Raw genomic sequence first — 23,063 nt, forward strand, 5'->3', positions numbered from 1 at the left:
AAATGAGGAATCTTAAGATTATTTTAGAAACTTTTTTCCTCTTTTTGAAAGCAGTCTTTTAAAATGAAGTTTTATAATTTAGAAAAGAATAAACGTAGATAATAATCACAATGGAACAAGAAAGCCACATAATAAGTGATTGATAGATTATTGTAGGTTGATTTTTCTCATTGCTAAGTAACACAAGTACCACACTCAGTTTCAGTTTTCACAAACTTGTACATTTAAGGAAACATAACACTAGCTAGGGCTCGACTTTTGTGAAATCAACTCTACATCAGATTTAATTGCCAAAAAAATCCCAATTTTTTTTTCCTCTCTGTTTACAAAAAAGAGGGGAAGGGTGCCCTAAGAGTCTGTAAAACCCACTGTTTATGCTCTGGAAGGTGTAGTAGTACCAAGTGACCATGAACTCTTGATTACACACCGCTAACTTGTTTTATGATCTTAGGCAAGTGTTTAAATTCTGTGTGTGAGAAAAAGAGAAGTTCCTCTGTAAAAATAGAGTACTAGGTGGTACTAATCAAATTTACAGTATTGAGGTGGGAATTATGATTATAAAGTAGCTTGGAAAAATTATTGTGTAAAGGTCAAGGATCATTATCTTTTTGGTGTTGCTTTCTCATTTTCTCTGCAGTAATCAATATTTGACTTTTTCAGGCAACAAGAGTGGGATTTAACTAGACCTTGGGACATGTTGGTAGAGGTGCTTTCTTACCCCTGAATTGTGGCATACTTTGCAAAGTTTCTTTTGCCTAAGTCTTATCATTGATTATTTTTTAAAATGATAGATTAATAGGTGCTTTCTGCTTTTGATGTCTGTGACCAAAATACAAGCTATTCCTTGAGTCCTCAAAAATGCAAATACTATTTCTTCAAATAAATTGTTAAATTCATTCCTTAGTAAATGTAATAAATAAAAAGCTCTTAGTGATGAATCTTCTCCAATGGCTCCCTACTCTAGGTAATAGCTTAATTATTAGGAAGAAGTTAATGCTAATGTTTCAGATCAGGCTTAAGTTACATTTTTGCTACTGAAAGAGTCAACAGGTACTTGAACTCTACAACATTTTTATTTGTATATCATTGTATTGACCAGAAATCCGTTAAAACAACATTTGTGCACGTTTACAATGCAGTCATATTATTCTAAATGATGGCTTTGAAGTGAAGTCCTAAAAGGGCACCTGACTCATCAAAAGAAGGTTTTAATTATGTTCATTATATTTCAGGGAGACACAGTGTTATGTAGTAGATTGACCGCTGGGCTTGGAGTCTGGAAGGCCTGGGTTCAGGCCCTGCCTCTGACCCCTGCTAGCTGTCTGACTATTTAACCTTAACTCACAGAAACTTAGTGGTGATTATTTTACTGCAATCTGTGATTTAAAATAAATTAATATTAATATCAACTTAATATTTGATTAACAAGAACATACTGCTCCTTAATCATACAGAAAAGTTAATCGTAATAGGTTCACAATTCTCTCATGTTTCCACTGTCTAATTTAAAGTTTGTAAAATTAATTTACATACAAGTAATAAGTATGATTGATAAATGTTTAGATGCTTTTAGTCAGTTTCTGCTGAAAATTTAATAATCTTAAGGAATTACACATAATTTGAATATTTGTTCTTAGCTCTTTTCTTCATGGCAATATTTTCATTAGTTATTATTGATCAAGATTTGTTGTGTGAGATGCTTAATAGAAGGACCTGATGTTTTACATGTTCTTTTTTTTTTACATTCTAAAAACTTTTTCACAAACTCCTATGAAAGCTTAAACTTGACAAGGTTCGGTTTTTTTTTTTAATTACAAGCCAAGCTTATAATAGTAAGCAATTCTACAGCCTGTTACATTGCATGACTATAGCTTAACTAGAGAAAGTATTCTACTAGTGGTATAAGTTGCTAGAAATCAGCCTACTGTTGCAAAGCATAATAAAATTTAGTCACATATAGACTTTGCCCTGCATCACAAATCAGAACATAATTTATTGAGAAATAAAAATGTTAAGGTGATTTATCATTTCAAACAAAAAAGTCCATACTTTGATTTTTCATTAAAAAAAGGGGGGGGGGACCATTTCACAGATAGGTCATTTAAGTGTTCAAATATGTTATTATTATTTGAATGAAATCATAGGACTACCTCAAGTTTTCTCGTGGAAAAAGTCAAAGCAATGGTAAACCAGCCTGCAAAGGTCACAGCTTCAAGTTTTGATATTAGTTGAGAAGAAAAGTATAGTAATGATTAACGTATCTGACCCATGGATATTATGGAGGCTAGGCTATTCAGTAATACCCCAAAATAATTGTATAATAATTACTGTAGTTTGAAAGATCTGTGATACAATCTGTGTAAATACTATCTCTCCCTTCACCCCCATTCCTACTCCCATCAGTGCATTTTATAACCCCACTCTCACAGCTCTAAATGAGTGGTTGTGGAAAAAGCAATTTCCTTTTGGTCAGTCTTCTGGTAATGAGTTTTTCCATGCTCAGAAAAGCTCCATTTGTAATGACAAAAGCAGTCAATTAGCAGGCCCCTACTCACAACCTTTCCAGTGTGATAAAATCTACCAGAGTTTTATGTTCAGTTAGTATAGCCCTTGAGAACCTAGGGCCACTTCCACACCATGATGAAGCTCAGACAGAAGAATTATTGTGTCCTGTACTTTTCATTAATGATACTTCTAAATGATAAACTATTTTAACTTTCTTAGTTGTCCTGTAACCATGTGATTTATTATTTTTAAGAAGCAACTCAATTTTATTATCATGTCTCAGACTAGTTTTTGTGATTAGAATTAGAAAGTAATTAGAAAATACTTCTGCTTTCAAGAAGTGAAACAGAACCGGGGAAGCGCTGACTTTTTGGCCACAGAACCCACATGTAGAGGAATGTGCATTTGATTTCAGAATTACTGAGGTTTCCATATTTAGAGCTCTGGGTTTTATATGCCTGTTTGAAATTAAAATGACTTCTTTCACTTCTTAATAAATATAAAGTATTTATCTTTGCTTAATATAGACACGGTCCCTGCTGGGTGTGTTTGAAGAAGATGCTGCAGCTATTTCCAATTACATGAATCAGTTATATCAAGCCATGCGTCGAATTTATGATGCACAGGTAAAGAATGAACTAGTCTTAAATGTGAATATGAATGCAGTTTTATTACAAATATTTTAAACTACAGAACCCACATTTCAGTTATTACCTCATATATGTTGCATTATGCAGTAATTAAGATTAAAGCATTTTTTCTGAAGGACTGCACAAAAACATGACTGAGTGAAACAACATTGCAGGTAATTCACTCCATAACAACAGTGTTCTAAATTAAAGACATTTGAACTACAAAAGCTTAAAATTAGTTTTTAGAGAAACGTGTAGTGCCTCACAGACACTTTGCATCTGGTCGGTAGCCAGTGGAGGAGAACAGGAACTTTTATCTGGATAATGGAGCAGAAGGTGACAATAGAGATCAAGCTACAAGTTAGCATGTGGGGCATCAGCCGGTAGGGGAAGAACAAGAAGCAAACCTGAATAGGGAAGAAGTTTATTTTGGGCAGCTGGGTGGCAGAGTGGATAGAGCACCGGCCCTGGGATCAGGAGGACCTGAGTTCAAGTTCACCCTCAGACACTAGCTGTGTGACCCTGGGCAAGTCACTTAATTCTCTTTGCCTCAGTTTCTTCATCTGCAAAATGAGCTAGAGAAGAAAATGGCAAACTACTTTAGAAACTACTTCTGCTTTCAAGAAGTGAAACGGAGAACCAGAGAAGCGCTGACTTTTTGGCCACAGAACCCACATATAGAGGAAGGTGCATTTGATTTGAGAATTACTGGGGTTTCCGTATTTAGAGCTCTGGGTTTTATATGCCTGTTTGAAAACTCCAGATAGGGTCACGAAGAGTCGGGCACAACTGAACACCAACTCAGTAAGGAGTAAAGTGGGGAATCCAGCAGCTTTCTGGAAGGACATGGGAAGAGGGGCTTAACTCTTCTCAGAAATCTTGAATATATACGTCAGATATAATTGAAATTAATGTTTTCAGATGAGTTTGAACCTTGTTTCTTTTCTTTTGTGTGTGTGTGTGTGAGGTAACTGAGGTTAAGTGACTTGCCCAGGGTCACACAGCTAGTTAAGTATCAAGGGTCTGAGGTCGGATTTGAACTTAAATCCTCCTGACTCCAGAGCTGATGCTGCCCCAACATTGTTTCTTTTTAAAAATTCATCACCCCCAAGGGACAAGGCAACAGAAAAGTACTGGCAGCCGTGATAACACTGACTTTGAAACTTGAAAAAGTTGTGCTGAAAAGTGTTTTGGGTTTTCGCTTTCTATGCCAGAAGCAGCTAGTTGCAGACGATTACTGCCGCTCTTTTGTGAATAGGACTTTTTATCAGTGAACTTCCTGCGTATGGTACTCAGTATATCTCTGGACTGTTTAATAATTCTGTAGCGAAGGATGAAAACAAATTAAACACTAGTTTGGGCTGGTCTTGGAATGATACTGGAAGGGGGTATAGTAGCTCAGACTTTAGGGTGGGGGCTTTTTAAATAATAAGAATAATATTGAAAGGACCTTTTGGGGACAGCCATATTATTAATTACTGACATTGATGGTAGGGTATGCCTGCGTAACAATATCTTTTACATTTGGAATGGCTGCTAAATGTTAGCTGAAAGAGCTAATAAAACATAAAGAAAAGTGGTCACATACATTGTAAGTTTATAAAACAAGTGACTCTAGGAGTGGGGAGAGAAGATTTGAAGGTGCAGTAACCAGTAATTGGATTAAGGTGAGAGTTAGAGTTGATTTACTTGAATGAAAAGGGGGCAGTAAAACATGAGATTTTGTTCAGAGAGAGAGAAGTTGGATGAGAGAGTAACTATGAATTTAGATTATTATTATTAGCTAATGAGATAGAAAGTTTCAGGCAGTAATGCTCAATGTAATCTATTCATTATTAGATTGTAAATCAACCTTAATTCTCTGATCCAATTTCTTTGGAGTTAATAGAAACTGGAACACTTCTTCCCCTTCTCCCCACTTTTCCTTTATCTCTAGATTTACTCTTTCATTTATTTCTTTTTCAAGATATTTTCTCTCACCTTGAAATTCCAGTAATGCTATCAGAATTGACATTTCATATGTGTTGTTGTACATTCACCTAATTTTCTGAAATATATCACAAATTAGGATTTTTTAAAGAGTTACTGGAATATTTAGAAAACATACAATTAAAGGTAGATCTTAAGTGATAATGTTAAAGGACTCATAATTCTAAGGGATTTCAGAGACCATTTACTACAGTGCCTTCATTTTACTGAGGAAAAACAACCTGAATCCTAGAGAAGGTAAGTGATTTACCACAGGTATTAGGTAGAAGAACCAAAATTCCTCTGACTTCAGATTTAATGCCCTTTCTAGTATAACGTGCTGCTAGTTTGACAGTCCTCACTTTTAGCTCTTACCTTTTTGAGTTTTTCTTTTTAATCGTATGAATACTATTCTCTTTCCCATAGAATGAATTAAGTGCAGCAACACACCTGACATCAAAGCTTCTGAAAGAATATGAGAAACAGGTACAGTATATACCAGTCACCTGGAAGCCTTTTATTTCCCCAATCTAGAGGGAGTTTCAAGGAAATATTATATAAAATATCTTATTTAAGGATGATCTTGGAATAACAATAACTGGCATTTACATAGGACCTCAAGATTTTCGGAGTGTCTGGATGCATTTTCTCATTTTATGCCCATGGTCACCCTGTTAGGTAGCTGTTCTCCCAGGTGTTATCGTCCCTGTCCATCACATGAGGAAGTCATGGGTTAGAGAGATATGGAACTTGGCCACTGTAACACAGACAGTAAGGACCAAGCTAGCTTCCAACCCAGAGGTGTCCCCAGCACCAATTCTAGCATCTTTCATTATCCTCTGCCGCCTCTCAGTCAGAGAGTGGTAGCGCCTGAAGAGACCCAGGGAAGGAAACTGAGGAGCAGAGAAGTCAAGTGACTGCTTTTAAGTTGTGTTTTTTAGTGTTACGTAAATTATAATATTCTTAAAATTAATACAGCATTCTTTTAGGTTTATTCATATTTTAACTAGTTTTCGGAAATGATTTGGATGCTTTGGGAGATGTTACTTTATTGGTGTGAGCACCCACCAAGAAAGACCTACCGGAGCTTGCCCCTCTTCTGGCATAGCCTTGAAGAATTTCAGGGTCACCTCCATGCTGTAACAAGATATTCTAGTAGGTCTTTCTTGGAAAAGTTACTAGGATAAAACAAAATGTAATACATTGGTAGCACAAAAGCAGCATCGTTTTTTAAAACGTGTGTTAAGAATGGATATTTACATGTTCCAGGAGAAATGAGAATTTATGAGCTGGTTTCTTTTTCAATTTCACAGCGTTTTCCACTAGGGGGCGATGATGAAGTAATGAGCTCTACTTTGCAGCAGTTTTCAAAAGTGATTGATGAGGTAAATACTTTCATTTTAACCAAACAAGTTAAATGTGTAGATTTGTATTTCTGAATTTGTATGACCTGGTTTCTTTGCCCTTCTTGCCAGCTAAGTTCCTGTCATGCAGTACTTTCAACTCAGCTTGCTGATGCTATGATGTTTCCAATTTCCCAGTTCAAAGAAAGGGATCTAAAAGGTATGGAAGCTAAACTAACTTTAAAATGCTTAGTTCTACTTTTGCAAAATGTTTGTCGCTCTCCATCCCTGTCCATGATCTGTATCATTTACTTTAGACTCAAATGTATTGTCAGTCTGTGTACCGATTTGCTTTTATTTTTATTTGCTGTGTGTGTACGTGGGCTTCTGGCTATTGTATTGAACTTCTAACTATTATAGCAGTACAGTTTCCTAGATCTGAATCTACTCTAATAGTTTATGATCTAAGGTAGACATATTAGCATGTGTCTGTAATCTACAAATATGAGAGCGAATCAATGCTAAAATTGATGGAAAAGTACTTTAAGTATTTACATGTAAAGAAATGCATTTTAGGGGTAGAATATTCTATTGTGGTAGAAATTAAGGAAAATTCAGTGTCAAAGCTGGGCAGAGAAAGAACTTAAATAGTTTCTTCCTGATAAGCTTAGAAAGGAATAGTTAACAAACCTAATTTTTTCATGTGTTATCTCTAAGTCATTTTTTAAACATTAGTTGCTGTGTACAATAAATTAAACAAGGAGCCAGGCCATGCTAATCCAGCAAAGTAGTGTCTTTGAAGTCTACAGTTATTTTAAAGATGATACCATACTATGTATTTAGAAACGTTTGTTAGTAATTGTGTTTATTTATATTAATACCTCTAAGACTGATTATATCTCCCACCCATCCTTGCTTTTCTCACAACAGTACCCCACCCCCCCACCCCAAAGTGCTGTCTAGCTAAATCTGCTTTGGAATTTCATGGCTAAGCTGGTAAAAAAGCAGTTTTTCTGGATGCAGAACTATTGATTTATGATACTTTCTATTAGTTCATAAAAAGGTCATTTGGGATAGGAATAAATTTGGCATATTAGAAAACATTTTAAAATATTGAATGTGGCAAGATGTCTATTTGTATATTAAGCTGGAATAACTCTCAGGTCTGTATTTTTTTTTCTCCTCAGAGATATTAACATTAAAGGAAGTGTTTCAAATTGCCAGCAATGGTAAGCCCTACATACTTTAATCTTTTATCACTAGCAAAACTATACACATGTAATATCAGAAAGTCTTTTAGCCCAATGCTTTCTAGTATTACAGTAGTAAAGAACTCAGGGAAAAAATGAGCCTAGTCTTTTTTTTTTTAACTAAATCTATTATTAAGGGTAATTCTGTTACTTAAATTGAAATCTTTTATAAAGTACCATAGGGAAGATAACCAGTAGATTGTGACTTAACTCCTCCTTATAGCATGAGGATATAGTATAGTGTCAAAACTTAGTTTAGTAAGTAAATGACAGGAAATTTACTTCATATTTTTTTAAAAAAACATCATTGGCTATGGTAAAAAGCAAAAATGTAATTTAGAATTTATTCATAGTGTCAGAACCTTTTGTTGGGGGAAGTAAGAAATCATGTGACTTTTTCTTATTTGAGGAAAAAAAGTACTTTCTCAGAACATTTCAGGTGCTCGAGACTTTCCAAGGTAGTACTGTTACATAAATCATTTTTGTTTTCCAGATCACGATGCTGCAATTAATAGATATAGCCGACTGTCCAAAAAAAGAGAAAATGACAAGGTTTGATATGTGTTCTTCGGGTACTAGGATCAGTGCCATAGTGTTAAACCTCTGTGTATGTCATAAGTTTGCCAGGTTTTCCTGTTTTGAAAGAATAACCAGCAATGATTAAATTTGCTTTAATGCTCTTAGCTTATGAATTTCCTATCTTCCCCATAATGAGGATTTATTGTTATCAAAATTGGCAATATTTTAGGGGGCAGCTAGGTGGTGCAGTGGATAGGGCACTGGCCCTGGAGTCAGAAGAACCTGAGTTCAAATCTGGCCTCAGACACATAACACTCACCAGCTGTGTGACTTTGGGCAAGTCACTTAACCCCCAATTGCCTAAAAAAAAAATGGGAATATTTTAAACCCATAGCTTTTTCCAAAACTTTAACTCAGGACGTAGTTGTTGTTGTGTTGTTTTGTTTTGTTTTTTAACATAGTCTCTAACTTAAATAAAATTTCGGGCATCAACAGTCATATGAACAAGCAAATATACACTGGAGTGTTGACCCAAAAAAGTCTTTTAATGTACTAGAGTAATGAAATTGAGCTGTTGAGTATTTAGCTAAAACTACACTGTGATAGAAGAGATGTGCCCCGCTCCCGTAGGACCTCCCAGCCTTTCTGACTGTGCTCCTGCCTGTGTTGTCTTCTCCAGTTAGACTGAGAGCTCCGTGAGTGGAGGGGCGCTTTTCTCTTTATGTTTGCATTCTTGGCATTTAGCACAGGACTGTCTCCATAGTAAGCACTTGATAAATACTTTTCATTCTTTCATTACATAAATAGACATTTGTAGCTCAAAAAATAAGCACCTTAGAGCCTGCAGAGTACCTTCCTTGAAGCCCTATGAGGCTAATAAAGTATTATTAGCACCATTTTATTATAATAATTATGATCGTTTAATAAATATATGATACCTAGTTTAATAATAGCAATTTATATATCACTTGACAGTTTGCAAAGTGCTTGACATGTTAACTCATTTGATCTGAGATTACCTGGGACATGATTACTATGATTATCCCCATTTTATAAATGGGAAGAGTGAGGCTGAGAGCGATTAAGTGACTCTCTCAAAGTCACACCACTGGTAGATGACTGAGGCAGGATTTGAACCTAGGTCTTTCTGATTCAAAGTCCATCATTCCATCCACCGCACCATTCATTTAAAATGACTCTATCATGGTCACACAGCTGGCACGTGGAGCTAGAACTCACTCAGTACTCAGTCTTTTGATTCCAGATCCAATATTCTATCTCACGCATCCTTGAAAAATGTCCAGGGGCATCACTGATCCCCGTGGAGGAAGAAAAGGGTCTTAATTAAGGAGCAAACTACAAGGAATTAACTGCATTTGTTCCACACCCCATGGGCTCTCTTCAGCTTTGTGGCGTGAGTCATGAGGCAACTTAGGACGTGGAAGAGATGGACTTGAGAAGTTCTGGGTTCAAATCCTGACCTTAACACCAGTTATGTGCCCACAGACGAGTCACTAAGACTCTGAGCTTTTGTGTTTTCATTTGCAAAAAAAGGTTCATGAAGCTTATTGTGTCCGGCTCTGCTGAGGCACCGCTGTCAGCACTTGGCTGGAAGGCACGCCGTCACTGATGGCAGACCTCCAGACACTGGCCCATTTACCAAAGAGAAGGCCCAGAGAAGGGAGGTCACTCACCTGCAGTCACAGAGCAGAATTACAAAGTGATAAAGCCAAGGTGTTTCTTTGTTACTATTTTTAAGGCTTTTTATTATTATTATTATTATTACTCCAAGTGTTCTGACACAGGACAAGAGCTCAAAGGGAAGGTGATAGGTTTTGTTTTCCATTGGAATTATTTTTGAAATTTAACATAAAAAGTAACACTGGCTTTTTTTTGCCCCTATAGCTTTATAGTGGGAGAGCTGAGGAAGATCTATTATGGCATAGTGGAAAGAGCCCTGGGCTTGGATTCAGAAAAGATCAGGATTTAGGTCTTGCCTCAAAAGCTTACTAGCTGTACATCCCTGAGCTAATCGGTGAGCCTCTCTGAGCCCCATCTGTAAAATGGGCATTGTAGGACCTACCTCACAGGGTTCTTAAGAGAATCAAAGAAGATCATACATTTCAAAAAGCTTGACACTGAAAGTGCTACAACAGCATCATTTTTGCAACTGCTGACATTGTGACATCACAGAGCAAATGAAATGAAACGCAGAGTCAGCACACATGGAGGCAGTGTCCACTGCTGTGCTCCGAAGGATTCACAGTGACCATTTTCAGTCCGAGTAGTACCTGTTTAATACTAGGAGTTTCCTCTCCCCCCTTATCTCCATGCTGCAAATTCATTTCTTAATGGTCAAGAATGTTTCTTTGTTGTCTGCTCAAAGACCCAATCATCCCATTTCAAAGGCTCTTAGTTCTGATGAAGCTTAAAAGCAGATAGTTACAGAACATATAGATTTAGAGCAACAATATTTGAGCTGCTGGTTTAAGATTTTTCTCTTAAACGTGTTGATCATAAAGGCTTTAGTTTTGTCTTATGGGAATCTTAGATTGGCCATTTTCTATGAATAATTTAGATGTGTTTAAATCATTCTTCCTCTCAGATCTCACAAAAAGTCAGGCCCTGATTTCAGGTCTATCAGTGTAATCTTATCTTTACCTGACTAATGAGAAAGACAGCACAGAAAAGCTATTGAGTTAAATCTGTATTTGGGCTGGAAAGATTCATGTAGTTCAGGGCCCTTAGATAAGGAAACTGAAGTCCGGAAAGGTGGTTAGCTGCCCAGGGTTGCCATAGCTAAAAATGAAGTCTTATCCATTTTAAACCCTAGGAAAGAATTACAATTGGAAGTGCTTCATTTTTGTTTATTGTCAAGGAATACCAGGTGGGATAAATATGCACGAGTGGAAAAGCCCTCCAGCTGTTCTCGTCCTCCCCACGTAGGGGAGCGAGTACGCTAGCAGTGCAAGAAGGCCAGTCTTACCTGCAGTCTCGTATCTGCCTTCTGGCCTGAGTTTCTTTTCCCTCCGTTCTTCTACCAATGCGTATCTTGCTTATGAAAGTAATATAAATTAAAATCTTCCTTCTCTGATTTTTACTTATGAAAATTAAATCTTTGAAGGTGTAGTTTCAATAAATGGTTCAATGTGTTCCCAAAACTCAGACTGATAATAATTACTTCTTGTTAGTGTTCTTCCCTCCTCAGATGATCCACTTATGTAGATGGTGCACCACAACCCTCACCACCTACCAGTAAGCTCCTTGAAGGCAAGGACTTTGATTTTTTGTCTTTGTATCCCCGGCACCTGGCCCAGCACCTTTCACATTTTTGTTCAGTCTGTTTTAGGCGTATTCTACTCTCCGTGACTCCATTTGGGGTTTTCACTTAGTAGATGCTTGTCCAATCAAAAGGGTGCACAATTCCGAAACATTTTCTTTAGGGCTTTCACCATAGACATTACCAAAAAGTGCATAAAATGGAGTGAATCATTGTGCTTTTCTTAATCATAAGGTGAAATATGAAGTTACTGAAGATGTGTATACTTCTAGAAAAAAACAGCACCAGACGATGATGCATTATTTCTGTGCATTGAATACTCTTCAGTATAAGAAGAAAATAGCAATGCTGGAGCCCCTGCTTGGATACATGCAAGCTCAGGTAAATATTAGAGGTTAACTCTATAGTGAATTTCTCCATCGAGTTTTAAATTTGAATGTTATAATTGTACTATAGATCTACGTGTGTGTGTGTGTGTGTGTGTGTGTGTATATATACATACATATATACACACACATACACATAGTAGAGGAGAAGAAAGTTTTACAACTTTTAAAACCCCTTAGCTTCTTTATCACATCATGCCATGGAGCTCACTGTGATGTCTGGAAGGCTTTGCCCATGGGCACGTGAGTTCCCGTGAGTTTCCCCAGGCTAGAAATTCAGTGACTGTCTGTTGCCAAAGACCCCACCACGTCCAGAGAAGGTTGGCTACAGTCAGTGGAGTATTCTGGCCAGAGCAGCCCTTAGGTGAGCCCTACTTCTCAGAGGCTGGTATCTGTAGTCGTCTGAAGAGTTCAGTGAATGTCTTAAGAGTACCTTAGTGATGAAGTGGCCCTTTCTCGCCTTTCTTTTCTTCAAGTCTTTCTTACATGTGGTAATTGAGAAATTTTTATTGTGATTTCATTGGTGTAGCAATGTAGCTAGCTCTACCAGTGCAGATCAACAGCTGCAGTCTTGGTCTTAGATACAGCCGTAGTCTTGCCTGTGGCCTGAGAGGTTCAATGGTTTGTCCGTGGTCAGATGGCCATTATGTGTCAGAGCCTATGTATGCCTTGCCCTTGAGTCTTCCTGCAGTCAGCTCACTGTCCACCCACCACACTGCCTCTCACAACTGAAGGCGTTTACTGAAAGCCACAGATCCCAAAGTCATCACTTTTAACTCTCTGGATACTAAGTTAGGTTACTATTGTGTGTTATGTAACATGTATTATTGATCTTAAAGAACAGCAGGATAAGTTCGAGTTTTATTTTTCCTTTACTTTGACTGATAAAAGTAGAAGCACTGAAATAGCCAAAAGGCATGCAGTAGGAAGGAGAAATAAGAATGCAGGCCCTAGATAATCAAAGTTTAATGGAAATTGAAATGTTTTAACCATACCAGTTAATTTTCTCAAAATTGAATATATATCGATCTTTTTCTGATAAATATGTAGTGGTGTTGTAGAGGTTATATTTAAATAAAATTTTGGGTTTTCCTCCTAGATAAGTTTTTTTAAGATGGGTTCTGAAAATCTCAATGACCAGCTGGAAGAATTTTTAGCAAATATTGGAACAAGCGTACAGAAGTAAGTGTGTTCCTGCTGTGTTTACCATTTATTTAATCTCAATAAAAACATCTTATTTTTGTGTTTTGGTATGGCCTGTAAATAGCATCTTGTCTTACACCAGTCCTTTGTAGAAGGCACCACAGGTAGTATCACAGTTGTAATATAAGAAAGCCAGATCAAAGAGGTGGGGACTCGATATGGTCACACAGCCTGTCAGTGATAGAGGTAGGAGTCGGTTGCAGGGCTCTCTCTCCTGACTCTCAGACCAGCCCTCATTCCCCTGCACCGCCCTGCCACAGTAAATAAATTAGAGGAAAGTATTGTAGAGGACTCCCACAGTTTACTGTGCAGTTGAACAAAAAGCCACACAGATGGGGAGACAAACAAGTTTGCCTTTTCCCAGTTCTCTCTGAAGTTCTGTTAGCTTTGACTGGCTTTTAATTTTCACATAGCTATAGTTAAGAATCTGCATGCTCTTTTGGTCATCTTAATTCGCATTGCCTCATGTAATGCTTTTCATATTTCCTCTTATGCTACAGATTTATTGTTTATGGTACCATAATATTCAGTTACATTAATGTACTACATAATTTATTCAGCCATCCATTCCCCAATTTTCATGAAGTTTGTTTCTAAATTTTTGCTGTTGTCAACCAATTATAGATGATTTTGTACGAATGGGCCTTTTTTTCCCTTTTCTTAATATATTTTGAATAAAATGGTAGCAAAAGAATCACTTTATCTAAAGTAATAAGTTTTGTGAGTTTTGTTGTTTATCACCATATTGTTATCCAACAGTTTTGACCAGTCCACCTTTTAGCTCACAGATCTACCGACATTGCATTTTCTTTTTATTCTCTCCTCTATCTTCTCTCTTGCCTCCAGTTTTTTATGACTTATTTTATCTTTTTATAGGTGTAGACTATTGGATGAAGCCCCTAGGGCTTGGGTTTGGTTTTGTTTTTCAGACAAACTGCTGCCTAGCAATCCCTTTCCCAATCTTGTATTTGGAAAGTTGACTGTTTTTAAACCCAAGTGTAAGGCTTTACATTTCTATTTGTAAAATTTCATATTCTTAGGTTTTGCTCAATGTTCTAGCTTGTAAAGATCTTTTAGGATCCTGACTGTTTCTCCTCCCAGCTTTATGTCATCTGTAAAGCTGATAAGCATGCAGTGTATACTTTGATACTGATCACCAGGCCTTGATCCATGAGGCATCTCACCTTCACTCAGAACTCAGTCACCCCACACAGTCCTGCTTCTGTCCCTTTGTCCACTCCATTCCTCCTACCTGATAGATTTTTTTTAACCTGATAGTGTATGCCTTTCCTCATACTCTCTACCTTCGAAATTCCTGCTGTGCGTTCCAGTCTCAATGACTCTTACCCCAAATTATCATTGTATTTCATTATTTGTGATCACATGTCTTTCCTAGTAGACTGTAAGCTCCCTTAGGGAAAACACTGTGTCTTAATCATCTCTGTACCTCATGTTTTCCATGTAGTAAGTACTCAGGAGTCTATTCAGGGAATGGACTGCTGTTTTACCTTCCTCTTCCTTTATCGATTGACCGTCCATACAGACCCAATTTGGGAGCCTAGGTTAGCCAGCAGGAAAACCTATTCATCATGGTGTGGAACTTGAAGAGAAGAATTCTAAATCATTCTGGCACAGTCTGAACAATGATATTATCCAGTGACAAACTTCAATAGAGTGGGAAAGTGGAGCTGTTTTACAGCTGTGTTTATCCCCATCATGTCTGATACTCAGTTTGGTTCTAAGAACAGCAAATCTGTATATATTTAAACAAGCAGGAAAAAAAATGCATTCCAGAATAAAATCTGAAATATTTTTTAATTAGTTGCTGAACTTTTTTTTTTAACGCTTTAAGCTGTTCCTTCCATTAGTAAAGATAATCAACGATTTACTATATTAAATTTTCTTTAAAAAAAAAATTCTTACACTTGAGTTCTAAGCTGTTTCCCTCCCCCCCTCCCAGTCCTGCACTAGAGAAGGCCAACATTTGGCACAGAATTTGAAGCTCTACATATATTAAACTTTCAAGAAAGTCATTGTTTCAGTTGTATCCAACTCTTCATGACCACATTTGGGGATTTCTTGGCAAAGATACTGAAGTTTTTGTCATTTCCTTCTCAAGATCATTTTACAAATGAGGAAAGTGAGGCAAACAGGATTAAATGATTTGCCGAGGGTCACACAGCTAGTGTCTGAGGCCAGATTTGAACTCAGGAAGATGAGTCTTCCTGATTCCAGGTCCAGCACTCTATCCAGTGTGTCACCCTAGCTGCCCTTACAAAAAAGTTACTTGGTAAAAATATAAATGTATTTAGTGAAGATTTTATCCATTGAAAGTGAACTTATAACCTACTTGCTGTGTTAGTGTTCGCAGGGAAATGGATTGTGAAGTAGAAACCATGCAACAGACAATAGAAGATTTGGAAGTAGCCAGTGACCCGTTATATTTGCCTGATCCCGACATCACCAAATTTCCTGTTCATCGGAACTTAACCCGCAAGGCTGGATATCTCAATGCTAGGAAGTAAGATGACACTCCTTTGACCTCAAACAGTTTTATGTCCAGTATAAAGGAGTATATTACAAATGAGGATTGTATATGCATGTGATTACTCTAAGGACCTGTGATTTAATTGTTGTGCTTCCTTCTTACATTGATGCTGTAGGTTATTGTCTTCATGAGCTACTGTAACTGAAAAAATAAAATTGATCTAATGAGTATTAATATACTAATAATAGTAGCATTTATATAGCAATTTAAGATTGCAGTGTGCTTTATGAATAATAGCTCATTTTGTCCTCAAAACAAACCTGGGAGGGACTTGCTGTTATTTTCTCCATTTTTACAGATAAGGAAACTAAGGTAAACAGAGACGGAGTGGCTTGCCTAGGGTCACGCAGCTAGGAAGTGTCTGAAGCAGGATTTGACCTTGAGTCTTTGTGACTCCATGTCTGTCTCTCATTCTTTGCACTGTGTCACCTAGCTCCCTTTAAAACATGCCATGAAGTCTGTCAAATGTGAATTTCACATGAAACTTGAACTATGTTTTGAGAGTAATTTTTCACTTACAAAATAAATAAGAAATCACAAATCAGTCTCAACCAGCATACATTTATGAAGTGCTTGATGTGGGCCAGACACTGCTAAGCACTGGGGTTACAAAGTCATGTTCCACTTTGGAATTCATTGAGTCATTTAGCATTACTAGGGAAGATGGTTTGCTTAAAATCAGTCTCCATTGAAAAATAAAATTGGCCCCCCAGGCTACACCAAGGAGAACAAAATGCTTCTGACTTGTCCCGGCCATGTGACGCTGTCCCTTAATCTCTGAGAGCTCTGAACTTCTCTGTAAGACTTAGGTTAAAGCAGTTGTTGATTTTCATTAGTTAAAAGAGCTTCCTTGTCACTAGGATTCCCTACTGTGATAAAACCCCAGGTCTGGACACAATATACAACTACTCTGGTAGCTAAATAACTTGTACCTTAGTGATAGGAAAGCCTTTCAGGATCCTAATGGACAGTTTTCTCTTGGTTGTAATGGATGTGTTATTGTGAAAACTCAGTTTGGACCCAGTGAAACCTCTGTGCAAGAAATGTAAAGTAAGGATTTTTTTGAAGCAACAGGGCCCACATTTTGCCTTTGTGCACATAAAACTGAGTTCTGTTTTATGTTAGTATTATTTTGCGTATTAAAATAATCTTATGTCACCTGCTGTTAGATTTCCAAACATTGCTTTAGAAGCATTATGTATGTTGATATTCCTAATCTCTTTGTGACTGAGAAAATCAGTGGATCTTTTCTTGGCAACTGGCTCTAACAAATGACATGAGATAGACAGAGATTATAACAGAACACACACAGAGCAAGGAGTGAAAGGAGCCACTTAACTCTTTTATAATCAGTTTTATTTATCAGTTTCTATAACATTGATTTAAATTAGAATGTGTCGAGACTCTTCAGTCCAGTTTAAACAACATTTTGTCATATAGTGTCTGTTTGGCAAGTTTTAGAATGATTCTTGGTTTGAGTTGTATGTTACTTTCCTGTTAATTTGTTGAAAGTTGTGGAAAGTTTATACGTGTCACTACTAAATGAGAATATGCTTTCTTTGATTAGTAAGACTGGCCTCGTGTCCTCTACCTGGGACAGACAATTTTACTTTACTCAAGGTGGAAACCTGATGAATCAGGCCCGGGGAGATGTGGCGGGAGGCCTCGCCATGGACATAGACAACTGCTCTGTAATGGCTGTTGACTGTGAAGATAGACGGTACTGTTTCCAGATCACTTCCTTTGATGGCAAAAAGTAAGTACTTTTTCTGTTTACATATTTTAATATCAGAACAAGTTATAAAAGGGCTGGTGATTTTTTTAAATTCCAAAGCATTTGAAATTATATTTCTTATAAAATACATTCAACGTAAGATTCCTTTAATAAATGTTAATAGTGGATTGAGTTAGGGTTTTTTTTTTCTGGAATTTTGCTTTCTTAGCCTTTTAGAGTAGTTAATATGCTAAATGGTTGTGTATTCATTTAGTTCTGAGTCTGTTAAAACTTAACCACTTTGTGTATAATTTTTTTTATTCAGATATAACTGGTTAGATTCATTTTTTTAGTGTTAAATCATTTTGATGACTCCTCCTACTCTTTAAGTGAGATCCAGTATAGATAATTAAGTTAATTTTCTCAATATTACATGAACATCTTCACTGTTTTGTTTTATATATGCTTTAAACTCTACTATTTTTTTTTTCTGTTTGAACACTGCTTACTTATTCCAGAGCTTCTCAGCTAAACTTTTCCTAATGTGAGGTGTTTCGAATCCGTTATCTTTTTTCTGCTTAATTTTCCTGTGAATTTTAGGAACTCTTTGAACTTTGAGAGAATTTTTTTTCCTCTCATTTTATAGTTTTAAAAATTCTTTAGCTTGTTGTCTCCTTTCTCTGTAGTCAATATTAGATGATCCTTTTGTTCTCCCTGCATCAAAAGGATTAAACTAACAGTGGATGCAACAGTTTTTACATTTTGTGTCTTCAGTTTTAGCTTGACTGGCTACTTGTTATAAATTTACTATTTCACCATTACTAGTATAATAGAAACTTAGTAAAATTGTTTTTCACTTTTTCTCTCAGTAGAGAATTTAGTCTTCTAAACTTTTTTTGATAACCCTCTTAAAGACCAAATCTCCTTATTTATGATTCATAGGTTGAACCGTTCACTTTTAAGGCTTATTAAAGCATGAGTAATCCAAAAGATAACTTAAAGTAGGTTTTCTAAATTACTCATTGATTAATTTGATAAACATCATTAAGGATCAGAAAACTTAAATGAATTATCTGAGATTTTGTGTTTTATTTATTTCTGGATTTTTATTGTTTTTGTTCTAGTCTTTATGTGTGATCTTATTGGTATAGGGAATACCTTGATCGGAAGCCTCCTTTTATCAAGCAGATCAACAGTTGTTATGTGGCTTTGAGTTTTAGAAGGTTTCCTGATGCATTCATCTTACAATATTTGTCTAGGGGGCACAAAGCTAGTCTAGGTAAAAGGTAAAATTTGAACCCAAGGCTTCCTGACAATGAGGCCTGCTCTCTCCTCTCTACCCCTACCAAGCAGACTCTCATTGTCTTGGTAGAAATTCCAAATTCATTATGTAAAGTTGATATTCTGCTGGAACAATATCTGTTTCTGATTTTGTAGAATTTGGCACACCATAACAAAAGTTAAGCTTAGTCCAGTTCCGTGTAAGGAAGTACAAATTAATTGGTTTTGACTTACTTTTAAGGAAGAATAAATACTTTCAGATCTTATTGAAAGATACTTTAAAAAAAAACTGAAACTCAAATTTCTTTTCCTCCTTTCAGGTCTTCAATTTTGCAAGCAGAAAGTAAAAAAGACTATGAAGAGGTAAATTGTATCTAGTTAATACCTTTAAAGAGAACTTTTGCCAAAATAGTTTTTTCCAAGAAGAATGCTTATATATTTCTTGTCACTGTACTACTGTTTGGAAGGCTTAAGAGAGTATCTTTGGGCCTTATGACCATTACTTTCTGAGTTGGCAGACTGGTAGTGTCATGAAATGTCAGCCTAATTTATACCCTTCTCTCACCACCTGCCAACTAAGTGCACAGTGGCAACAGATAGGACTTGTAGCAGCTGAAACTCCAAAGCCATTGGGAAGGGGAATGAAAGACAGAAAAACAAAGATTTGGGAATCCATGTTCTTCCTTTCAAGCCTTTTATTTTTAGCTCCATTTTTGCTTATAGTACACCAGGTATGGAAGGTAAGGTCCCTACAAAGAACTGACATGTTGTGTGTGTGTTTGGCTGGGGTGGAGAGGGAGGGGAACATTACGGGAAAGTTTCTCTAAACAGGCACAAATTTCTAATCAGTATTACAGTATAACTTGTTGAAATACTTCATCATACTTGCCCTGAGTAGTATTCCTACAAGACAGCTTTTGGAAAGGAGTCAGATTTTCCTTTGAATGTTGCCCTTAAGGAAAAGATAACTTGATAGTTATCAAGATCGCTCATGTTTTCTGTTCTCTGGGGAAGCTGGCAGATGTGTATCTGCCCTGTGCTGGATTTAGAAACAAAAGCGGTGTTCAGGAGAAGGTCGAGGTATGAGATACACCAGACACATAAGAGTATAAAGGGCCACCAGACTAATCATAGCACATAGCAGTATGAGGAGAAATGAAATAAAAAGAAAGTACATTTCATAAAGAGATCTTTTAGAAATTTTAAAAAGTTTATTGTGTGGAATAGTTATCATTAGCAAAGAACTACTCTTGAAATTTGTATTAACCCCATACAGGGTATCCGACCCCAAATGCCTTTCTGGGCAAAACAATAAAAGAAGAGTGCACGGTTTGTGTTGTGTTAGCATTGGCGGCAGCCTGGTATCACAGAAAGAGTAAAAGAGCTGGGGCCACAGGCCATAGATTAGAATGGCTCTGCTTCTTAGATATGTATGGCCCTGGACAAGTACTCTACCTGCTTTCCTCATCTGTGTCATTGAGGGGTTGGATTCAGTCACCTCTAAGGTCCTTTCCAGCTGTTAATTTAACTCTGTGATCCTGTGATATCATTGCTAGGAAGTTTCCATGTTCAGTATTTGAAATAAAAGTTGGATATTATGATCAGCTCAAGTTAACACCTAATTTAGTTCAACAAACATTTAGTAAGTACTTGTTATGTGCACAGCCCCTACTAAGCATTGTGAATACACAGACAAAAATAATAATAACAGCTAACATTTATGTAATACTTTAAAGCTTGCAAAGCAAAATAAAATATTACAGTATAAATACAAATATTATTTCATTTGATCTTCACAGTATCCCTGAGAAGTTGGTGCTATTATTTCAACTACTTTTACAGATAAGGAAACTCAGGCTAATAGAGGTTAAGTAACTTGCCCGGGGTCACAGAGCTGGTAAGTGTCTGAGGCTGAATTTGAACTCAGATCTTCCTGGCTCTGGGCCCAGTGTCCTTACCTATTGTACCACCAGCTGAAACAGTTCCAGCCCTTAAACTTAGATTTTTACCTTTTACTGGGGATTGGCTGGGGAAGGGTGGGGAGGGTGGAGGGAAAGGTGTAATAAATAACAGATAAATAAACACAAAGTAATTTGAAGAGGAAAAGAACATTACACAATTACACAATTCCTTGAAGAAAGCGATAAGGATTGTGAGAGGCAGCGATGAAGAAAGGTAGTATACCAGGCATGGTTTGTGCTTTGTGCTGATAAACATAGACAGGAGAGGAGATGCTGTGTTTCAAGAGTGGCTAGTAGTCTGGGTGGGCTAGAGCAGATGGAAAGACCAGAAAGGAAGGCTTTGGAGGCAGATTATGGTGAATCTTTATCACTAGATCAAGGAATTTGTATTTTAACCTAGAGAGGAGAGAGGAAAAATGGTCAGACTTGTGCCCTAGGAAGATATTTTTTTTTTTTGTTAGCTGCATGGAGAATGGTTTGGAGAGGCAAGCAGCTAGAATCAAGAATACCAAGGCTATTATAATAGTATAGACTTAATAAACTTATTTTTTCCCCAAGTTTCTAAAAAAATAAGCAACATGGTGTGGTGGATAGTCAGGAAAACATTGGTTCAAGTCCATCAGAGGCATATATGCTACCTTTGTGACCATGGGCAAGTCACTTAACTACTCAACCCCAGGCAGCTCTCTAAGACTGAGGTACAAATGAGGTGTGCTGATCTGTGTTTTGTGGGGCGTATTTCCACACTGGGAATTCTACTGCACTAATAAATTATAAATCTAGACCAAAACATAACAATAATAATCAATATACAGACAAGAGGAAATAAAGGCCCCAACTAGCATGGTGACCATATGACTAGATATAGGCATGATAGGAGAAATGTCATGAAATTAGAATTGAGAAAACCTGACAGCTACTTAAAAATTAACCAGTTAATAGACTTTCAGAATTCAATTAAAATTTCCTTCCCATTAGAAATAATGAACAAGTAACGTTACTTCTGATGAAAATATATGTTAACTAAATATCATGTATTTTGTTCTTGAGAAATTTTTATATAAAGCCTTAAATTCTTTTCTGTTTTCTCTTTCAGTGGATTTGTACAATAAACAATATCTCGAAACAGATATATTTAAGTGAAAATCCAGAGGTAATATTGATTGCGATAGCAAAATCTAGTTGGATTTTTTTGTGAATTAAATCATAATTTCTTGAATAATATTTTTAAATTTCACCTTGACCTTACAAACACAATACATCACATCTGTACTCAGTCCCTATTTCTCAACCCCTTTAAACGTGCACGGTATAGGCCCATAGGGGTGGGAAACCTGTGGCCTCAAGGCCATATGTGACCTTCTAGGGCCCCAAGTGTCACCCTTTAAACAAATACACACTCACAGAACAAATCCCCTTAGAAAAGAATTTGTTCTATAAAGCTTGGACTCAGTCAAAAGGCCACACCTGAGGACCTGAAGTCACAGGTTCCCCATCCCTGGAGGGAAACCCGAAATCAACCAAGGGTTTATTGAGGACCTATGTTTCTGCTTGATGCAGTATTAGACACAATGGGAAAGAGACAAATACAGAAGGAGTCATATAAACATAATTGTTACATCCCTACTGAATGTACTTTGATATCCTAGTAATGCCGTTTAGTCCTGATAAATAGAGAAGCAGCTTGGCCCTAGAGCCAGGAAGATCTGGATTCAAATCTTGCTTCTGATACATACTACATACATACATATGAAACTGGGAAGTCATTTAATCTCTCAGGGCCTTCGAGGACTCTAAGACTGTAAATTGTAGAGAAGGCACCAGTCTGTATGAGTAGAAGGATTCCTCTGTCAGTGAAATCCCAGATCCAATCTCTTCCTTAACCATAGCAGGAAATAGAAAGTCATTAAGATATCCATCACCAAAGCAGGATTTTAAGGAACTATAGAAATGGGTCCTGGGGCGTAGGCAGCAGTGAAGTGGACAAGCCTAAGATCAGGAGTTAGGCTATCCTAATTTGTTGCAGGCACAATCTACGTGCGAATAATAGGTTGTAATGAAAGAGTCAGCTAATGAAGAAAAAGCAAGTCTGTTGCTAGCAGGTGTCCTCCAGACAAAGCTAAGGTTAGAGACCAGAAATGTCATGCTTTTTGAAATGTTTTTTAATTTTTAAAAAAGTTTTGTTTGTTCAGAGAATGGTTTTGATCCATCCACCTCTGGGTTATGATGTGATAGGTGAATCCTGGCTCATGATTGCTGCACAGGCAGGATGCTTGGGAAATCCCACTTCTTTTACTCTGGCATTGATGTTTAAAATGAATTAGAACAGGGAAAGGAAAGCCAGTTAGAGTCATTGAGGTATGAGATGGAGGTGCAGGCCTGGAGCAGCTGGAGTGGTAGCTGCTGGAGTAAAAAGGGAAAAGTGAACCTGGGAAACATTTCAAAGAAAGAATTCAGAGTGGCAGCTGAACCA

At 36.9% G+C, this 23,063-nt stretch overlaps 1 protein-coding gene across 2 annotated transcripts in view; it reads left to right on the forward strand.

Annotated features, from left to right (window-relative positions):
• APPL1 (adaptor protein, phosphotyrosine interacting with PH domain and leucine zipper 1) overlaps window positions 1–23,063 on the forward strand; it is a 42,364-nt gene that overhangs the window by 4,499 nt on the left and 14,802 nt on the right. Inside the window, exons 2-13 of one of the 2 annotated variants that reach the window (XM_020968935.2) lie at window positions 3,033–3,131; window positions 5,532–5,591; window positions 6,419–6,490; window positions 6,581–6,668; window positions 7,636–7,677; window positions 8,192–8,250; window positions 11,732–11,878; window positions 12,983–13,065; window positions 15,449–15,607; window positions 17,202–17,390; window positions 18,950–18,992; window positions 21,687–21,743. In XM_020968935.2, coding sequence (XP_020824594.1) covers window positions 3,033–3,131; window positions 5,532–5,591; window positions 6,419–6,490; window positions 6,581–6,668; window positions 7,636–7,677; window positions 8,192–8,250; window positions 11,732–11,878; window positions 12,983–13,065; window positions 15,449–15,607; window positions 17,202–17,390; window positions 18,950–18,992; window positions 21,687–21,743 — 1,098 coding nt within the window. The remainder of the gene's footprint in view (window positions 1–3,032; window positions 3,132–5,531; window positions 5,592–6,418; window positions 6,491–6,580; window positions 6,669–7,635; window positions 7,678–8,191; window positions 8,251–11,731; window positions 11,879–12,982; window positions 13,066–15,448; window positions 15,608–17,201; window positions 17,391–18,949; window positions 18,993–21,686; window positions 21,744–23,063) is intronic. The other variant, XM_078152105.1, reaches the window with a different exon arrangement.

Source organism: Phascolarctos cinereus, unplaced genomic scaffold (assembly GCF_003287225.1).
Source record: "Phascolarctos cinereus isolate Bilbo 61053 unplaced genomic scaffold, phaCin_HiC Scaffold_4;HRSCAF=312, whole genome shotgun sequence".
NCBI classification, from domain to species: Eukaryota; Metazoa; Chordata; class Mammalia; order Diprotodontia; family Phascolarctidae; genus Phascolarctos; species Phascolarctos cinereus.